Source organism: Pseudophryne corroboree, chromosome 8, assembly GCF_028390025.1.
Source record: "Pseudophryne corroboree isolate aPseCor3 chromosome 8, aPseCor3.hap2, whole genome shotgun sequence".
NCBI classification, from domain to species: domain Eukaryota; kingdom Metazoa; phylum Chordata; class Amphibia; order Anura; family Myobatrachidae; genus Pseudophryne; species Pseudophryne corroboree.
The window spans coordinates 14,122,633-14,139,311 of record NC_086451.1 but is presented as its reverse complement, the minus strand read 5'-3'; the positions used below and the strand labels follow the sequence as shown (position 1 = coordinate 14,139,311).

Genomic DNA, 16,679 nt, shown 5'->3' with positions numbered 1-16,679 from the left:
TTGAAAAATGACAGGAGCTAGCTGGCTGGTACTCTCTCTCTCTCTCCAAGGCTTAGTAAATAGACCCAAAAGTACCAACCAACTAGCTCCTGTCATTTTTCAAACACCCTGTAACGTGACAGTTTGGAGCTGACTGGCTGGTACTTTATCTCTCTCCGCGGCTTAGTAAATAGATCCCTTTGTCTCCTCCCCTGGTCAGCATAACAGAGTTGTGACTGTACTCCCACAATACAATGGGATGGAAGAGTGTCCGAATGGCAAGACACAGGTGTTCCATTGCTGGGGGCGGAGTGTCCTGACCTTCACCTGGGAGTACCAACATTTGAATCGGGCACATTACACTTCCCTGATTACAGAATGAGCATTATTGGATAACAGCGCATATCCACCTTGCCTTCAGATTAGGTACCAATAGTGAGGCTCCTAGGGTCAGTAACGGGCATATAGCATTCAGTCCCACATTACATGAACGCTGCACATGTTCAAAGGCAGACCTGGAGCCTGGCAGACGGTTTATGTATCGGGTGCCATCCATGGCCAATCTGTAGTGTTACCCGGCTGCTTATCTTGGCAGACACATCTCCGCCATATCACCCAGATCCTGAGCTTTGCTTGCCCCTTAATGAAACTAAATTGACTCTAAAAAGCAGAGAAAGGATTTTCCTGCCACCCATCAGCAGCGAAGGAGGACTGACGCCTAGGGCAGAGGAAGGATGCCTGAGCATCGCTAACTGGCGTGGAACTACAAATCTCAGCATGGCTGCAGGGGCGGCGCACCAGGTGATGCAGGTTTTGCAGTATACAGCATCAGGCAGTTACACACAAATACAATAAAACAAAGGGAGACGACTGTGGATCCCCGCACAGGGAAACACTGCGCTCACCAGACCGGGCACCGTATGCAGCCTGCAATGGGCTGAAACAAAGGGACCCCGGGCACATAAGGACAGAAGGCGCTGTCTGCAGACTTCCATCCTTCACACCGAGAGGTAACAAAATGGGAAGCAGATGGATCTCCGCAATCAGGACCCCCTGTTACTGATGTGCCAGTTACGGCGTGCCAGGGCATGTGGGCACGAGGATTTGGTCTGCTAAACTGTTCCTTAGCAACCAAAACTGGTGATCAATGCACTTTACTGAAAGCAAATTGACCTTAACATATCACTGGTGACCTGGCTTGTGGGGGTCATAGGTCAGGTCACAGACCGCTGCACCGTGCAATTCAGCAGAATGTATAGACTACTGCAGTTTGTCCTTGCAACCTGACCAGTGTTCTACTCCATGTGCACAGGAAGGGAGGCTAGCGAGGCACCAGTTACATTACCTTCAGGTAGCTGCATCGGCTCGCCGACATCAGTAGCCGACGCATTAATGGGTTTTGTAATGCAGAGGTCCTTAGACTGACATTTCCCCAGCAGCTCTCAATCTGCTGCTCTTTACAGAACGGGTTAAATGTGTTCTGGCAAGGCGAGCGACAAATGTGCCCACCCAGACCGTCTGTCTGCCTGTACTCAGCCTTGGAGAGAGATAAAGTACCAACTAATCCGCTCCTGTCATTTGTCAAATGCAGCCTGTAACATGGCAGTTAGCGGCTGACTGACGGATACTTCTCTCTCTCCCCTTTTTCTCTCTCCATGGTTTAGAACATCTCCCAATTGTAAAGCGCAACGGAATTTGCTGCATAATATAAGAAACTGTTAATAAATAAATAATCTCCCACATAGTATTACCCCTTCATACTCACTGGGGAAGCTGCAAGGGCAAATTGAGCCACGCCGGGAGTCTCACGCTCCCTATGATCACCACGCCGTATGAGGTGTACATTTTACATTTTTCTGTTGTACAACAAAATAAATCCAAAATCTAGGAGGAAGGATCTGTCATGGCAGCCCAGGCCTATCGGGGATTGGCCCTGCAATTGCTGCGCTCCCTAGCCTCTGGTTACCAAGCTCTACTGCCCTCTATACTATGTAATGTGGTGACCGGCGCCATACTCCACTGCCTCTATACCATGTAATGTGGTGACCGGCGCCATACTCCACTGCCTCTATACCATGTAATGTGGTGACCGGCGCCATACTCCACTGCCTCTATACCAGGTAATGTGGTGACCGGCGCCATACTCCACTGCCCTCTATACCATGTAATGTGGTGACCGGCGCCATACTCCACTGCCTCTATACCATGTAATGTGGTGACCGGCACCATACTCCACTGCCTCTATACCATGTACTGTGGTGACCGGCGCCATACTCCACTGCCCTCTATACCATGTAATGTGGTGACCGGCGCCATACTCCACTGCCCTCTATACCATGTAATGTGGTGACCGACGCCATACTCCACTGCCCTCTATACCATGTAATGTGGTGACCGGCGCCATACTCCACTGCCCTCTATACCATGTAATGTGGTGACCGGCGCCATACTCCACTGCCTCTATACCATGTAATGTGGTGACCGGCGCCATACTCCACTGCCTCTATACCATGTAATGTGGTGACCGGCGCCATACTCCACTGCCCTCTATACCATGTAATGTGGTGACCGGCGCCATACTCCACTGCCCTCTATACCATGTAATGTGGTGACCGACGCCATACTCCACTGCCCTCTATACCATGTAATGTGGTGACCGGCGCCATACTCCACTGCCCTCTATACCATGTAATGTGGTGACCGGCGCCATACTCCACTGCCCTCTATACCATGTAATGTGGTGACCGGCGCCATACTCCACTGCCTCTATACCATGTAATGTGGTGACCGGCGCCATACTCCACTGCCTCTATACCATGTAATGTGGTGACCGGCGCCATATTCCACTGCCCTCTATACCATGTAATGTGGTGACCGGCGCCATACTCCACTGCCCTCTATACCATGTAATGTGGTGACCGGCGCCATACTCCACTGCCCTCTATACCATGTAATGTGGTGACCGGCGCCATACTCCACTGCCCTCTATACCATGTAATGTGGTGACCGGCGCCATACTCCACTGCCCTCTATACCATGTAATGTGGTGAACGGCGCCATACTCCACTGCCCTCTATACCATGTAATGTGGTGACCGGCGCCATACTCCACTGCCCTCTATACCATGTAATGTGGTGACCGGCACCATACTCCACTGCCCTCTATACCATGTAATGTGGTGACCGGCACCATGCTCCACTGCCCTCTATACCATGTAATGTGGTGACCGGCACCATGCTCCACTGCCCTCTATACCATGTAATGTGGTGACCGGCGCCATACTCCACTGCCCTCTATACCATGTAATGTGGTGACCGGCACCATACTCCACTGCCCTCTATACCACATAATGTGGTGACCTGCACCATACTCCACTGCCCTCTATACCATGTAATGTGGTGACCGGCGCCATACTCCACTGCCCTCTATACCATGTAATGTGGTGACCGGCACCATACTCCACTGCCCTCTATACCATGTAATGTGGTGACCGGCGCCATGCTCCACTGCCCTCTATACCACGTAATGTGACCGGCTGCCCTCTATACTATGTAATGTGGTGACCGGCGCCATACTCCACTGCCTCTATACCATGTAATGTGGTGACCGGCGCCATACTCCACTGCCCTCTATACCATGTAATGTGGTGACCGGCACCATACTCCACTGCCCTCTATACGACGTAATGTGGTGACCTGCACCATACTCCACTGCCCTCTATACCATGTAATGTGGTGACCGGCGCCATACTCCACTGCCCTCTATACCATGTAATGTGGTGACCGGCACCATACTCCACTGCCCTCTATACCATGTAATGTGGTGACCGGCGCCATGCTCCACTGCCCTCTATACCACGTAATGTGACCGGCTGCCCTCTATACTATGTAATGTGGTGACCGGCGCCATACTCCACTGCCTCTATACCATGTAATGTGGTGACCGGCGCCATACTCCACTGCCCTCTATACCATGTAATGTGGTGACCGGCGCTATACTCCACTGCCTCTATACCATGTAATGTGGTGACCGGCGCCATGCTATACTACCCTGTAATAATAGTACAGAAGGTGCTGCCCAGTGCTTCTGTGTACTGCTCTGTATGACTATATAACGTACACTGCAGAGATGACCGATACCTCATTATACACTGAGCCCTAAGAGGCTCCCACCTGTGTGGCAGAGGAACGGGACAGCAATATCTGGATGTATAAACTGTGCAGAAATTAATACATGACCGCTGTATGACCGTGACAACGCATCGGCTCCTGCACCTAATGGTCCAAGGCTTGGCCTACAGGGCTGCAGGGCAGACAGTCACACAAAGCGTATTATCGTTCGAGGCGGCTGCCAAAATCCATGTGCTGGACATCAGCCAGCCAATGCTGGCTAAGGTCAGTTCCCCCAGTCAATTACTTAATTATCAGAGCTGCAAAATCAGCGTCATGTGTGACCGGCACAGAAAACTGGTTACAGGGAACAGGCAGTGACTAACAGACCAATCATTTACCCTCATTACTGCTGATTAGTCCGTTTGCTGTGCAAATTTACCCCAATTATATAAATATAACGGGAGTAAATACAATAGTCCTGTTACAATCTCGTTATCCATATATTTGTCAGTAATGGGCACTGTGAGTAGATTCAACAGCAAAACCTGTGATAATGGAAAAGAGACACTGGGGGAGATATATCGAAGCTTGGAGATAATCAGCTTCTGTCATTTTACCGACTGTGGGGTCTATGCACTAATCCTTGCAGAGAGATAAAGTGGACGGAGATAAAGTGCCAGCCAATCAGCTCATAAATGTCATGTTATAGCCTCTGTTTGAAACATGACAGTTGGGAGCTGATTGGTTGGTACTTAGGGGTCTATTCGTGAAGCACTGAAGAGAGTGAAGCCATGACAACCAATGAGATTTGAAGGAAGCCTTTATCAAGTACAGTCTACAAAATGTAAGGGAGATGCCGATTGGTTGCCATGGGCAACTTCTCCACAGGTTGGTCTCTCCACTGTTTTCACTGCTTCATAAATAGACCTTCTCTCTCTACACTTTATCTCTCTCCAAAACTTTGGTAAGTCTCCCCCACTGTCATTATAAGAGTCAGTTTTTGTGGAGAGGAAATTTCCATATACTCTCTTTGCGGCTCGGCTCCTGCAGACCTGTTATCGCTGTATATCCGAGGTTGCCGCAGGACAGTGTGGGGGGGGGGGGGCCTCTGCTTTAGGTGCGTGTAAGGTTATGCCATCCGCTAGAAACGGCAGTTTTAGCTGTCAGCTTCTTGCCCATTTACAGGAAGAAAGAACATTCTATTGTGACTTGTACCAATTGCCACATCAAAACACATCATCATCGTAGCGGAGGAATTGTACAATGTAATAGGTTACCGAAAGCCAGGAACGCGCGGGTGTGTTTAACGTCAATTCAGTCTATGTATCCGGCACTATCTCGCAGTGACCATCGATGTTGCCCGTCTGTAGAGCCTACAAATTGCAAAAAGTGGATTTGCTTATTTCAAGCGATGGATATTTTTGTGATCTACTGCAGCGTCGGAAGTTTCTTGAGTGAACACCACCCATATGAGTAACCTTCATTCTAAAAGGGGGGATAGGACGACACACCCTCATTTTAAAACATAAGTGGTGCTACCATGCTGAGACTTATAGTGCCACGCAGGAAAAAGCAAAAAATACAGGCGCACACTATAAGCACTTGCAATGCTGATAATCAAAACAATTCTTATAAACTCTACACTATAATATGGAGTGTATCTATCAGGTTCTTAGCTCATGTTTGGACAAAAATGCATGCCCACCTACCACGTCAAGCAAAGTCCTGGATGAATTTATATAATGCGTAAGTATTAGAAATGTTAGGGACCCACCTGATGAGGTCATCTTGACGTGGTAGGTGGGCATGCATTTTGGGGCAAACATGTGCTAAGAACTTAATGTATATACTCCACTTTCAATTGTAGAGTTTATAATAACTGTTTTGATTAAAAGCCCCCGTATTGTATAAAAGTTACTGTCGCCGACCCCCAAAGGGCCGTGATACTCTGAATTACACCCATTGCTCAAGAGAACGCTTCAGGGGGGGGGGGGTACTGTCTATTATCCTGGCCAGGTATGGGGAAATGGGGGATGAGACACCTGCATGCGTTGAATGACAAGAGGACGCAGGATTTCAGCGTTTCCATAGTGGGGTCCCTCGTCGCTGGTGATTTTGGTCCCCCGACGCCGTCGAGAGGCCTCAGGCCCACCAGTCACCAGGATACCAATCACCAGTCCCTGAAGCAGCGTATTTAGGTCAGTGTAAAGCCATACGTGACAGCTTCGTATCCCGCCATTCTGCCCTGTGAAAATCGCAGGTGTCACCATAAGTGTGACAAGTAGCCGGAGAATACGGACAGCGGGTGAGCGATAAATTGGTGGAGGCTGAGGAGAACGGACAACGTGCAAGAAACAATAAACGCGGGGTGAGATCAAAGTGTGAAAAAAGAGCGAGAGATACAATGGACGAATTATTAGGTCACGTTGTGAGGAGGAATAGCACAGCTCAAAGTGACAACGGCAGAGTGAACGGTGATTACTATCCTCTTGTGTACACAGCGCTGTACGACCAGAGAATGTTATGCAGTGCACGTGTCACAGCTGTATAAGAGATGTAGAGGAATCCGGCCTAGGACCGCAGCCCTGCTCCCCCCCCCCCCCCCCACTCCCCCACCCCATCCTAGCAGCTGGAATCCCCCAACCTGTGCAGACAAAGAGGCCAGGTTCACCAGCGGTCACTCAGCCAAGGGATGTCCAGCTGGGGCATCACTGTCAGACCTTCCCTTTATAGTCCTGCTTCAGCTGTACTTTCCTATGAACGTTCGGACTGTCCTGTGCAATTATGTGATCCTGGCTTGATGAAACAAGTCTAAGAAGAACTAATTTCCCTATAAAATGCCGCCAGAACAATGTGCGAGTTACAGGCAAGGTGAACAGGGCAGCGCAACAGCCGCAGATGGGGAGACGGTGAACCATATAAACGAGTCAAGGTCCCTCCAGGTGACACAACGGGCAATGCGGCGCAGTTCGTCTTAAACGCTGGGAAGTGTGTCACAGATAATTTACCACTGCGGTGATCAGTCACGTCTCATCTCGGGCGTTCTTCCCGAGACTGGCGCGGGCGCTCAGTGACCTGAAACAATGTGGAACCTGGCAACTTAAATCTAGTAAACTTGTATTCCGCTCGGGGGGAGTTCATTGCGTAACATGTGGAGAGGAGACAGAGGCCGGGATGCAATAGAATTCCATTTATGAAACAGGTGCAATTCCAGAGGCTTTCCGAAGAGATGCAAATTGCTGAATGGCGCTGAATATGGATAGCCGCAAAGTCGCCATCCTGATTTTTCTAATGTAGATGGCGCAAGTCGCCAATAGCCAGAGACTTTGAAACTTGACTGAAGAGATAAAGACTCACTTTACTAAAAGTTATATATTAAACCCCTTCAGACAGCGCATATTCACCCCATAATATGTGTGTGTGTGTGTGTGTGTGTGTGTGTGTGTGTGTGTGTGTGTGTGTGTATACAAACACACACACACACCCCGATCAGTAATAACATTAAAACCACCTGCCTAATATTGTATAGGTCCCTCTCGTGCCCCAAAACTGCTCTGACCTGCGGAGGCATGGACCCCAAAAAACTGTTGTGACCTGCGGAGGCATGGACCCCAAAAAAACGCTGTGACCTGCGGAGGCATGGACCCCACAAACTGCTGTGACCCATGGAGGCATGGAACCCACAAAACTGTTGTGACCTGTGGAGGCATGGAACCCACAAAACTGTTGTGACCTGTGGAAGCATGAACCCACAAAACTGCTGTGACCTGTGGAAGCATGGACTCCACAAAACTGTTGTGACCTGTGGAGGCATGGAACCCACAAAACTGCTGTGACCTGTGGAAGCGTGGACTCCACAAAACTGCTGTGACCTGTGGAGGCGTGGAACCCACAAAACTGCTGTGACCTGTGGAGGCATAGAACCCACAAAACTGCTGTGACCTGTGGAGGCATGGAACCCACAAAAACTGCTCTGACCTGTGGAGGCATGGACCCACAAAACTGCTCTGACCCGTGGAGACATGGACCCCACAAAACTGCTCTGACCTGTGGAGTCATGGAACCCACAAAAACTGCTCTGACCTGTGGGGTCATGTAACCCGCAAAAACTGCTCTGACCTGTGGAGGCATGGACCCCACAAAACTGCTCTGACCTGTGAAGGCATGGAACCCAAGAAAACTGCTCTGACCTGTGGAGGCGTGGAAACCACAAAACTGCTGTGACCTGTGGAGGCATGGAACCCACAAAACTGCTCTGACCCGTGGAGACATGGACCCCACAAAACTGCTGTGACCTGTGGAGTCATGGAACCCACAAAACTGCTGTGACCTGTGGAGGCATGGAACCCACAAAAACTGCTCTGACCTGTGAAGGCATGGAACCCACAAAACTGCTCTGACCCGTGGAGACATGGACCCCACAAAACTGCTCTGACCTGTGAAGTCATGGAACCCACAAAAACTGCTCTGACCTGTGGAGGCATGGACCCCACAAATCTGCTCTGACCTGTGGAGGCATGGAACCCACAAAAACTGCTCTGACTTGCGGAGGCATGGACCCCACAAAACCGCTCTGACCTGTGGAGGCATGGAACCCACAAAAACTGCTGTGACCTGCGGAGCCATCGACCCCACAAAAACTGCTCTGACCTGTGGAGGCATGGAACCCACAAGACCTCTGAATGTGTCCTATATCTTGCACCAAGATGTTAGCAGCAGATCCTGTAAGCTGTCAGGTGGGGCCTGAATTGCTCGGACTTACTTTTCCAGCACATCCCACAGATGCTTGATTAGATTCAGATTTGGGGAATTTGGAGGCCAATACAACACCTCTTTGGGCAGGGTGCGTGAAAGCTCTTTTTTGCTGTCAAACCGACAAAAATGCAGTTTTCAGAGCTTTTCCTCTTACATCTTTGCTCTGTGCGCTACAAGTCGCGTTACACATAAAACAAGTGCCGTGTAACTCGTTAGCGCTTATAGTCTTTTTTCGACGCAAGGTAATATACTAGGACGCACGAGCAGCTTCTGCTGAATAAATGGTATGCACCATGCCTATATTCTGTGTGCGACTGTATTTGCATTTAAAATGCTATGCTACAGTGTCTTCCTGGAAAACACTGTAACGTGGCAGTTCGGATGCAGACAGAGACGCAATTACACACAGAATATAAGCATGTCCCATATCACTTTAATCAGCAGAAGATGCCCGTGCGTCCTATTACATTAATGTACACCTAAGACGCTTTTTTGTGGCACACCATGCCGTGACCGTGAGTCTTCAAAGGCTGTTTAGCATGAATGCAGCAAAGGATTTAAGAGGACACATCTGTATGTACCAAGCTCTGTCCCAGTGGGTAACACCATCTAAAGATCCTATAGGTTTCTATTCACATTTTCCCCCGAGACGGATCCAATCCGATCCTTCCCAGCACCCCCTGCAGCGCGTGTGCCATATGACGCATGTGCAGAAGGACTCCTTAAACCCGGAAATCCCTGCACCTCAAAGGAATGCAGTATAATGCAACAAGCAGCCAAACATCTGAAAATGGCTCCCCTTGGCATTTACGTACGTTTTGGGAATGTCGCCTCGATTTACTGTGACTTATAAGTCGTTGCAATTGCAAATGACAACCTATTACATCCCAGCTACAGGCACATGAAGTCTGAGGAGAAGAGGAGAGCACGGGTGTATAACTTCTGATGAGCTCAGACACATAGCAGACAGTGGGGATGAAGTATCAGAGGGTATAACGTGTCTTCCCTGCTGCTAAGTGTATCACTCTCATGCATCATTTTACAAAGGGGGTCACAATTTAAAGAGCAGACAGTGGTAATGATGCTTGTTCCATATGATAATAAAGGTAAATAGTCACAATGTAAACATTACGGGGGTCATTCCGAGTTGTTCGCTCGTTGCCGATTTTCGCAACGGAGCGATTAAGGCAAAAATGCGCATGTGCATGGTACGCAGTGCGCATGCGCTAAGTATTTTAGCACAAAACTTAGTAAATTTACTCACGTCCGAACGAAGATTTTTCATTGTTGAAGAGATCGGAGTGTGATTGACAGGAAGTGGGCGTTTCTGGGCGGAAACTGACCGTTTTCTGGGAGTGTGCGGAAAAACGCAGGCGTGCCAGGATAAAACGCGGGAGTGTCTGGAGAACCGGGGGAGTGGCTGGCCGAACGCAGGGCGTGTTTGTGACATCATACCAGGAACGAAACGGGCTGAGCTGATCGCAGTGTAGGAGTAAGTCTCGAGCTACTCAGAAACTGCTAAGAATTTTCTATTCGCAATTCTGCTATGCTAAAATACACTCCCAGTAGGCGGCGGCTTAGCGTGTGCAATGCTGCTAAAAGCAGCTAGCGAGCGAACAACTCGGAAGTTTGACCATGACCTGTACATGTGGAACAAGGGCTGAACCACACGTTGAGTTATTACATACGTGATATTGAATCATTATTACATTTGGTAACAGTGTAGATAATAATTTAGACTTTTGCACCAAGAAAATTTGAAAATGCAAATTCCCCTTTATTATGCAGTTATTCTCCATGAATATAAAGGTAAAAGGAAGTATTACCGAATTCCTTTGTTTTGTGCGATGACCTCATACGAGAGCTTGGACAGCGCAGATATCACCTGAAAGATAAAGAAAAAGCAGTGTGAATATGGCGCTCGGGGAAACAAACAGTGTGAAAGTGACATTTTACTCATTCCTGCAGCCCCCTACCACTGACAGAGAGCCCCAACCCTGTACAGATTGGCCGATAACCCATCGTGGTGCTAAAATAATTCTGTCTGAATCATCCTTCATATTAAAAAAGTATGAGAAATAGAATATGGACTTAATTAATTCTATTAAAGTTGTTATAAAGATACTTTTAACAACAACCATCCTGATGACACAAACATACTCCGCTCTACTAATGAACTAGGAGCCAGTGACATAACTGTGAGTGCAGCCTATCCAGTCACTAGTAGCTAGTGACATCACTGAGAGTGCAGCCTATCCAGTCACTAGGAGTCAGTGAAATCACTGAGAGTGCAGCCTATCCAGTCACTAGGAGCTAGTGACATCACAGAGAGTGCAGCCTATCCAGTCATTAGGAGCCAGTGACATCACTGAGAGTGCAGCCTATCCAGTCACTAGGAGCCAGTGACGTCAGTGAGAGCGCAGCCTATCCAGTTACTAGGAGTCAGTGACATCACTGAGAGTGCGGCCTATCCAGTCACTAGGAGTCAGTGATATCACTGAGAGTGCGGCCTATCCAGTCACTAGAGGCCAGTGATATCACAGAGTGCAGCCTATCCAGTCACTAGGAGCTAGTGACATCACTGAGAATGCAGCCTATCCAGTCACAAGGAGCTAGTGACATCACTTAGAGTGCAGCCTATCCAGTCACTAATACCCAGTGACATCACTGAGAGTGCAGCCTATCTAGTCACTAGGAGCCAGTGACATCACTGAGAGTGCAGCCTATCCAGTCACTAGGAGCCAGTGACACCACAGAGAGTGCGGCCTATCTAGTCACTAATACCCAGTGACATCACTGAGAGTGCAGCCTATCTAGTCACTCAGAACCAGTGACATCACTGAGAGTGCAGCCTATCCAGTCACTAGGAGCCAGTGACATCACTGAGAGTGCAGCCTATCCAGTCACTAGGAGCCAGTGACATCACTGAGAGTGCAGCCTATCCAATCACTAGAAGCCAGGGACATCACTGAAAAATTGTAGATATGTTTTTTATAAGGATAGATCACATGACATGATCAATGGATTACTGGTACAGGACTGTAGTCTAGTACAGGAGTTTTCGACTCCAGTCCTCATGTACCCCCGAATATGTGGGAGGAATCACACTAACCCCCCTCCCTCCATGTATGGTAACAGTCATTATTCCCAATGCAGCCGTATAAGATAAAATGTAATGTCCCCGGGCATTCGGGATAAAAACAGCTGGATAAGAAAGGGTTACAGACAATGACCTAGATAATAATACTAATGACCAGGATATAATACATTGCTGGACATCATAAGCAGATGCCAACACCTTGATTGTGTATCATCAGCACACTCATCCACGGTGTGTAGGAGACACTCATTAATTATTGAGCGCCAAAATAACGAGCTCATTAAGCAAAATATAAAACTCTGAGGATAATGAAAATAAGCATATGTAGATTAAACCACACTGTACAGTAGGTGTCTACAACGTGAGTAATTAGGTGCAGAACATTTTAATTAAATCTTTCCTTGACAAGAGTCCAGAGACAGTCGTAATATATTTAATGCACAAGGAGCAAGCGGACAATGGCCGGAGGCTGCACGCGGAGCACATATAATGTATATAATAAGAGTAATAATCTCTACTATTGGGACTTACCGCTGCCCGATAAGGGGGTCTGCTCATAATGTGCCACATCAGCCTAAAGAACAATTCCCCACATTATTGTGTGCGCATGTATCCTATATTGCGTACATATTATATATACAGTATATGTGTTATACAAGTTATATGGTGTTATATACTGTGTTATAGTAGTATATATACAGTGTGTTATGCTATACTGTTATATGTTATACTGTTATATGATGTTATATTATGTTATTATGTTATACCGTTATATGTTATACTGTTATACTGTTATATGATGTTATATTATGTTATTATGTTATATGTTATACTGTTATATGATGTTATATTATGTTATATTATGTTATGTCATACTGTTATATGTTATACTATTATAGCATTATACAGTGTTTTATGTTATACTGTTATATGTTATACTGTTATATGATGTTATATTATGTTATTATGTTATATGTTATACTGTTATATGATGTTATATTATGTTATGTCATACTGTTATATGTTATACTATTATAGCATTATACAGTGTTTTATGTTATACTGTTATATGTTATACTGTTATATGATGTTATATTATATGTTATACTGTTATATGATGTTATATTATGTTATGTCATACTGTTATATGTTATACTATTATAGCATTATACAGTGTGTCAAAGTCAGAAAAATATCACGATGCACACTGCCATATTTGCACCTCATACAGGTCCGCGCTGTGCATGCGTGCGCTCTCCCGTGCGTGCGCATACTCGCTGTAGCGGGCACCCGCAGGCGCACGGTATGTGCATTTACGGTAGAGTTTATGTGTTCGTAGCGTGCGACTCAATCGTTACATATTTTCACTATATAATGTATTTTGTAGATCATGGTCCCTTTGATAGATTCTGAAAGTTTAGTTAATATAGCATGTTCATGGACAGAGAAATCCCTCTTTGTTTGATACGAAGGGTCAGACAGGAGTAATACTGTGGTGTTTAGTATCCATCGGAAGAATATTTAATTAGCAATATTCCGGTGTTGGTTTGAAGCGGATTAATCGCTCGTGCGAATAGTTATGGACATAAGAAGTTTATGTCCATTTACTATTATTTGCACTTACTTATCCATGCGGCGGGAAACCCAGTTTCCCACCCACCTGAGCAGTTGGAAATTGTCACAGCCCACCTGTATGAATCAACCTATGACCTTTTGTTATAATGCGAGGAGGAATTCCTGTGTCCAATGAACAATGAGATTGTAGGGACCATTGAATTGTATTGTGTGTGGGGCATAAATAGACAAGCCGATCACATCCAGCTCTCACTCTTCAACGGTTCTCATTGCTGATAATCGGGAGCTGGATGTCCAGAGGCGCATGCGATCGTTCCCCTTTGTGCGTAAGTTTTCTCCGCAATCATGTTGTCTTTCTTGTTATTGTGAGCCATATATCTCTCTCTCTTCTCCTCTTTCTCTCATATTCTCTTAAACGTAATAGTATTGTATTGTATTTCCTGTGTAGTTACCTGGTTAGTTAGTCTATGTTATATTGTAGTGTATGACTTGTACTGTATTATTCTTTTTGCAAGTATAACATTCATATAAGGCGTTAGACCCTAAGCCCGGTAGTTGTGTATTTATTATAGTGTTAAGTATTCACAGAGCGTCGGTGACGCTCAAACAGCTTTTAAGTTAAGGTTACACTGTGTTGCATCTACACCCTATCTCTACACTAAGGTTTTACTGCATATTACATTGTTTATGGTTTAGATATAAAGGTTTAACATTGTGAGCGTCTGCGCCGCTGGTGATCTCCTCGTGGTCCCGAGCGTCCGCTACGCTATAGCGAACCATCACGTTAGTCAGCAGCCAATAGCGTGCCTGCCTGTGATCTCTTGGCCGTGAGCGAACGTGACGCTTGAGCGTCTCGACCTCGGCTAAGCGATTGCTACGCAACGTGCGTACCCTTACGGTACTCCATACGTCAATAGCGTACAGTGTTCTTAGGCCTCTTAAAGGGTTTTAAATAAGATAAATATTTAGCTTTATCAATTGGCGGCTCGTCCGTCCTTCACATATCTCTGCTAGGTAATTTCAGCAGACATTATCCATCAGCAAAGGGCGGGAGATCATATTCTTCGCAGTGCTGACGGGATAAGCGTCTGCTTCGCTTAGTAAAGGGTGCTGAAGGAATCCGGAACCGGAGGTAAGAACAACACGCTAGTGTCTTTTAAAACTGTTTATTTCTATCTTGCGTACGCACGCACATATCTGCATTTCTTTTTCATTCGTGTATTTTCATATATCACTCTCCTGTTTGCCATTTTATAATTGATAAACGTGCTAAGAGAGATTTGTCGCTATTTCATAGTTAAAGTGTAAAAGTAATGCATTAAGGGATAAAGTGTAAAGCACACACGCAGCTCTACCTAAAGGTACAAGGAGAGATTGGTGTGGGGTTCAGTAGAGGATCGAGGATCATCTACATTGATAAACGTGTACATTGTGTTACGGTGGACATTGGTTTTGTGTACACGTGTCTCTAACAAAGGGCTGAGACTCGCGTACGCAAAGGCCGACGCACGCAGCGTAAATTACGCAACGGAGCGTCTGGGTACGCCCACGTAACTCAAGTCACACGATAGTGTTGATTGTCAACAGGCGATAAATAGCGCAACAGGCGATAAATAGCGCAACAGGCGATAAATAGCGCAACAGGCGATAAATAGCGCAAATCTATTTTAATATCCGAAATTTAAATTAACAGATCCTTCTCCAAATTTACAACACATCTGGTCTAAAGAAAAAATTTCTGCGCAGAAATAGAAATAGAAACAAAAGTGTACATGTGATGAGTGAGTGTTTTGCAATTATATAAGTTTTACAATTTTGGGGATTGAACCACAGAAATCATCGAGTTCTCGTGAAGTACATACGTGTAAGTGACATACATGGTGGCTAGGGAGGCATCCCTTGTTAAACATATAAAGAGCATTAGAGTGTAGCAGACCAGGAGGTCATACTGTAACAGACCAGGAGGTCAGACCAGGAGGTCGCATAACAGACCAGGAGGTCCAGGTACAGCAGACAAGGAAGTCCGCTATAGAGTCAAGTAGCCCAACACCAAGAAGGGTTGGAGCGGAACCCATATAGGCCATAAAGCTCAGGCTGAAGGAATTCGCAGCTGCTGAATGTCGATTCCACTGGTCGCTCCGTACATAAGATTAGTTGCTTATGTACTGAACGATTGTACCGCACGTAATTGTGTGCATTAGTTAGTCTGACCAGTACCATTTGTGTACGAGCCCGGTCATAAACGCTATTTGTACATTCTGACGCGATTTGTGTAATTTTTTATTTTTTAAAAGGGAAGTTCGCTGGTCACTCAGGAATTATCCAACAACCCCACAGTTACTGGAAAGGGTTAATGCTCTGCGGATCACACCCACATGTTCCAGTAAACAAAGGTTCATAGGGGCCCTGGGTCGAGTACGCCAGCACTATATCAGTGTGTGGGCGTATTGGTCGGCGTGGGCGAGTAAGTGGGGTACTCGGTAAACCACCACCGTCAGCCTATCGTGAACATTTTGGTTTTTTGTAAGGGTTCGCTGAAGACCCTGATATAAAGGTCAGAGGTAGAGCAAGCAACACCTGCAAATTATGGGGGCCAGTTGTTCAGGAAGGGGGCGATCAACCTCGGTTCGGGTTGATTTAGTGAACCGACCAATCGGGTCGGCAAGGTACGTAATGTGTGAAAAATACGGCTCACACACAGAAGTTTTATGTGATGAATGGGAAAGAATGACAATGCATGACGGGGAGAAATTCCCAAGAGTAGGTAGCTTCAGCCCAGAAGTGTTAATGAATTTAAGGAGGAGGATATGTCTCATTAAATCAACAAAGAGACGAATCCAACATTATGATTATTTGCAGTTATGGCAACAGGAGGGTGAAATACAGAGAAGATTGGCTCAGGCGGCGGGATCTAATCCTATCAGGAAACTGGTAGCCACGGCCCCGCCGCCACCATACATATCAGGAGAGAAATTGGTTGCGGAGAATGACGCATCAGGGGGTAACAAACAGGCACTTAGCAACTGTATAAATGTTAAGGATAATGTTAATAAGTTAACCAATGCAAGTATTAACCCGTGCAAGTTGTACCCTGTTTTGAACTTTCCCCAGGAGTGTGATCAAGAGGACGAATCGGCAACAATATCGGCTCTCTCTCT

General features: G+C 46.5%; 1 protein-coding gene across 5 annotated transcripts in view; it reads right to left on the bottom strand.

Moving 5' to 3' along the window:
- The window catches only part of VAV2 (vav guanine nucleotide exchange factor 2), a 248,345-nt gene that overhangs the window by 81,669 nt on the left and 149,997 nt on the right, over positions 1-16,679 (bottom strand). For all 5 annotated transcript variants that reach the window (XM_063935911.1, XM_063935912.1, XM_063935915.1 and 2 more), the window contains exon 3: positions 10,673-10,731. In XM_063935911.1, coding sequence (XP_063791981.1) covers positions 10,673-10,731 — 59 coding nt within the window. The remainder of the gene's footprint in view (positions 1-10,672; positions 10,732-16,679) is intronic.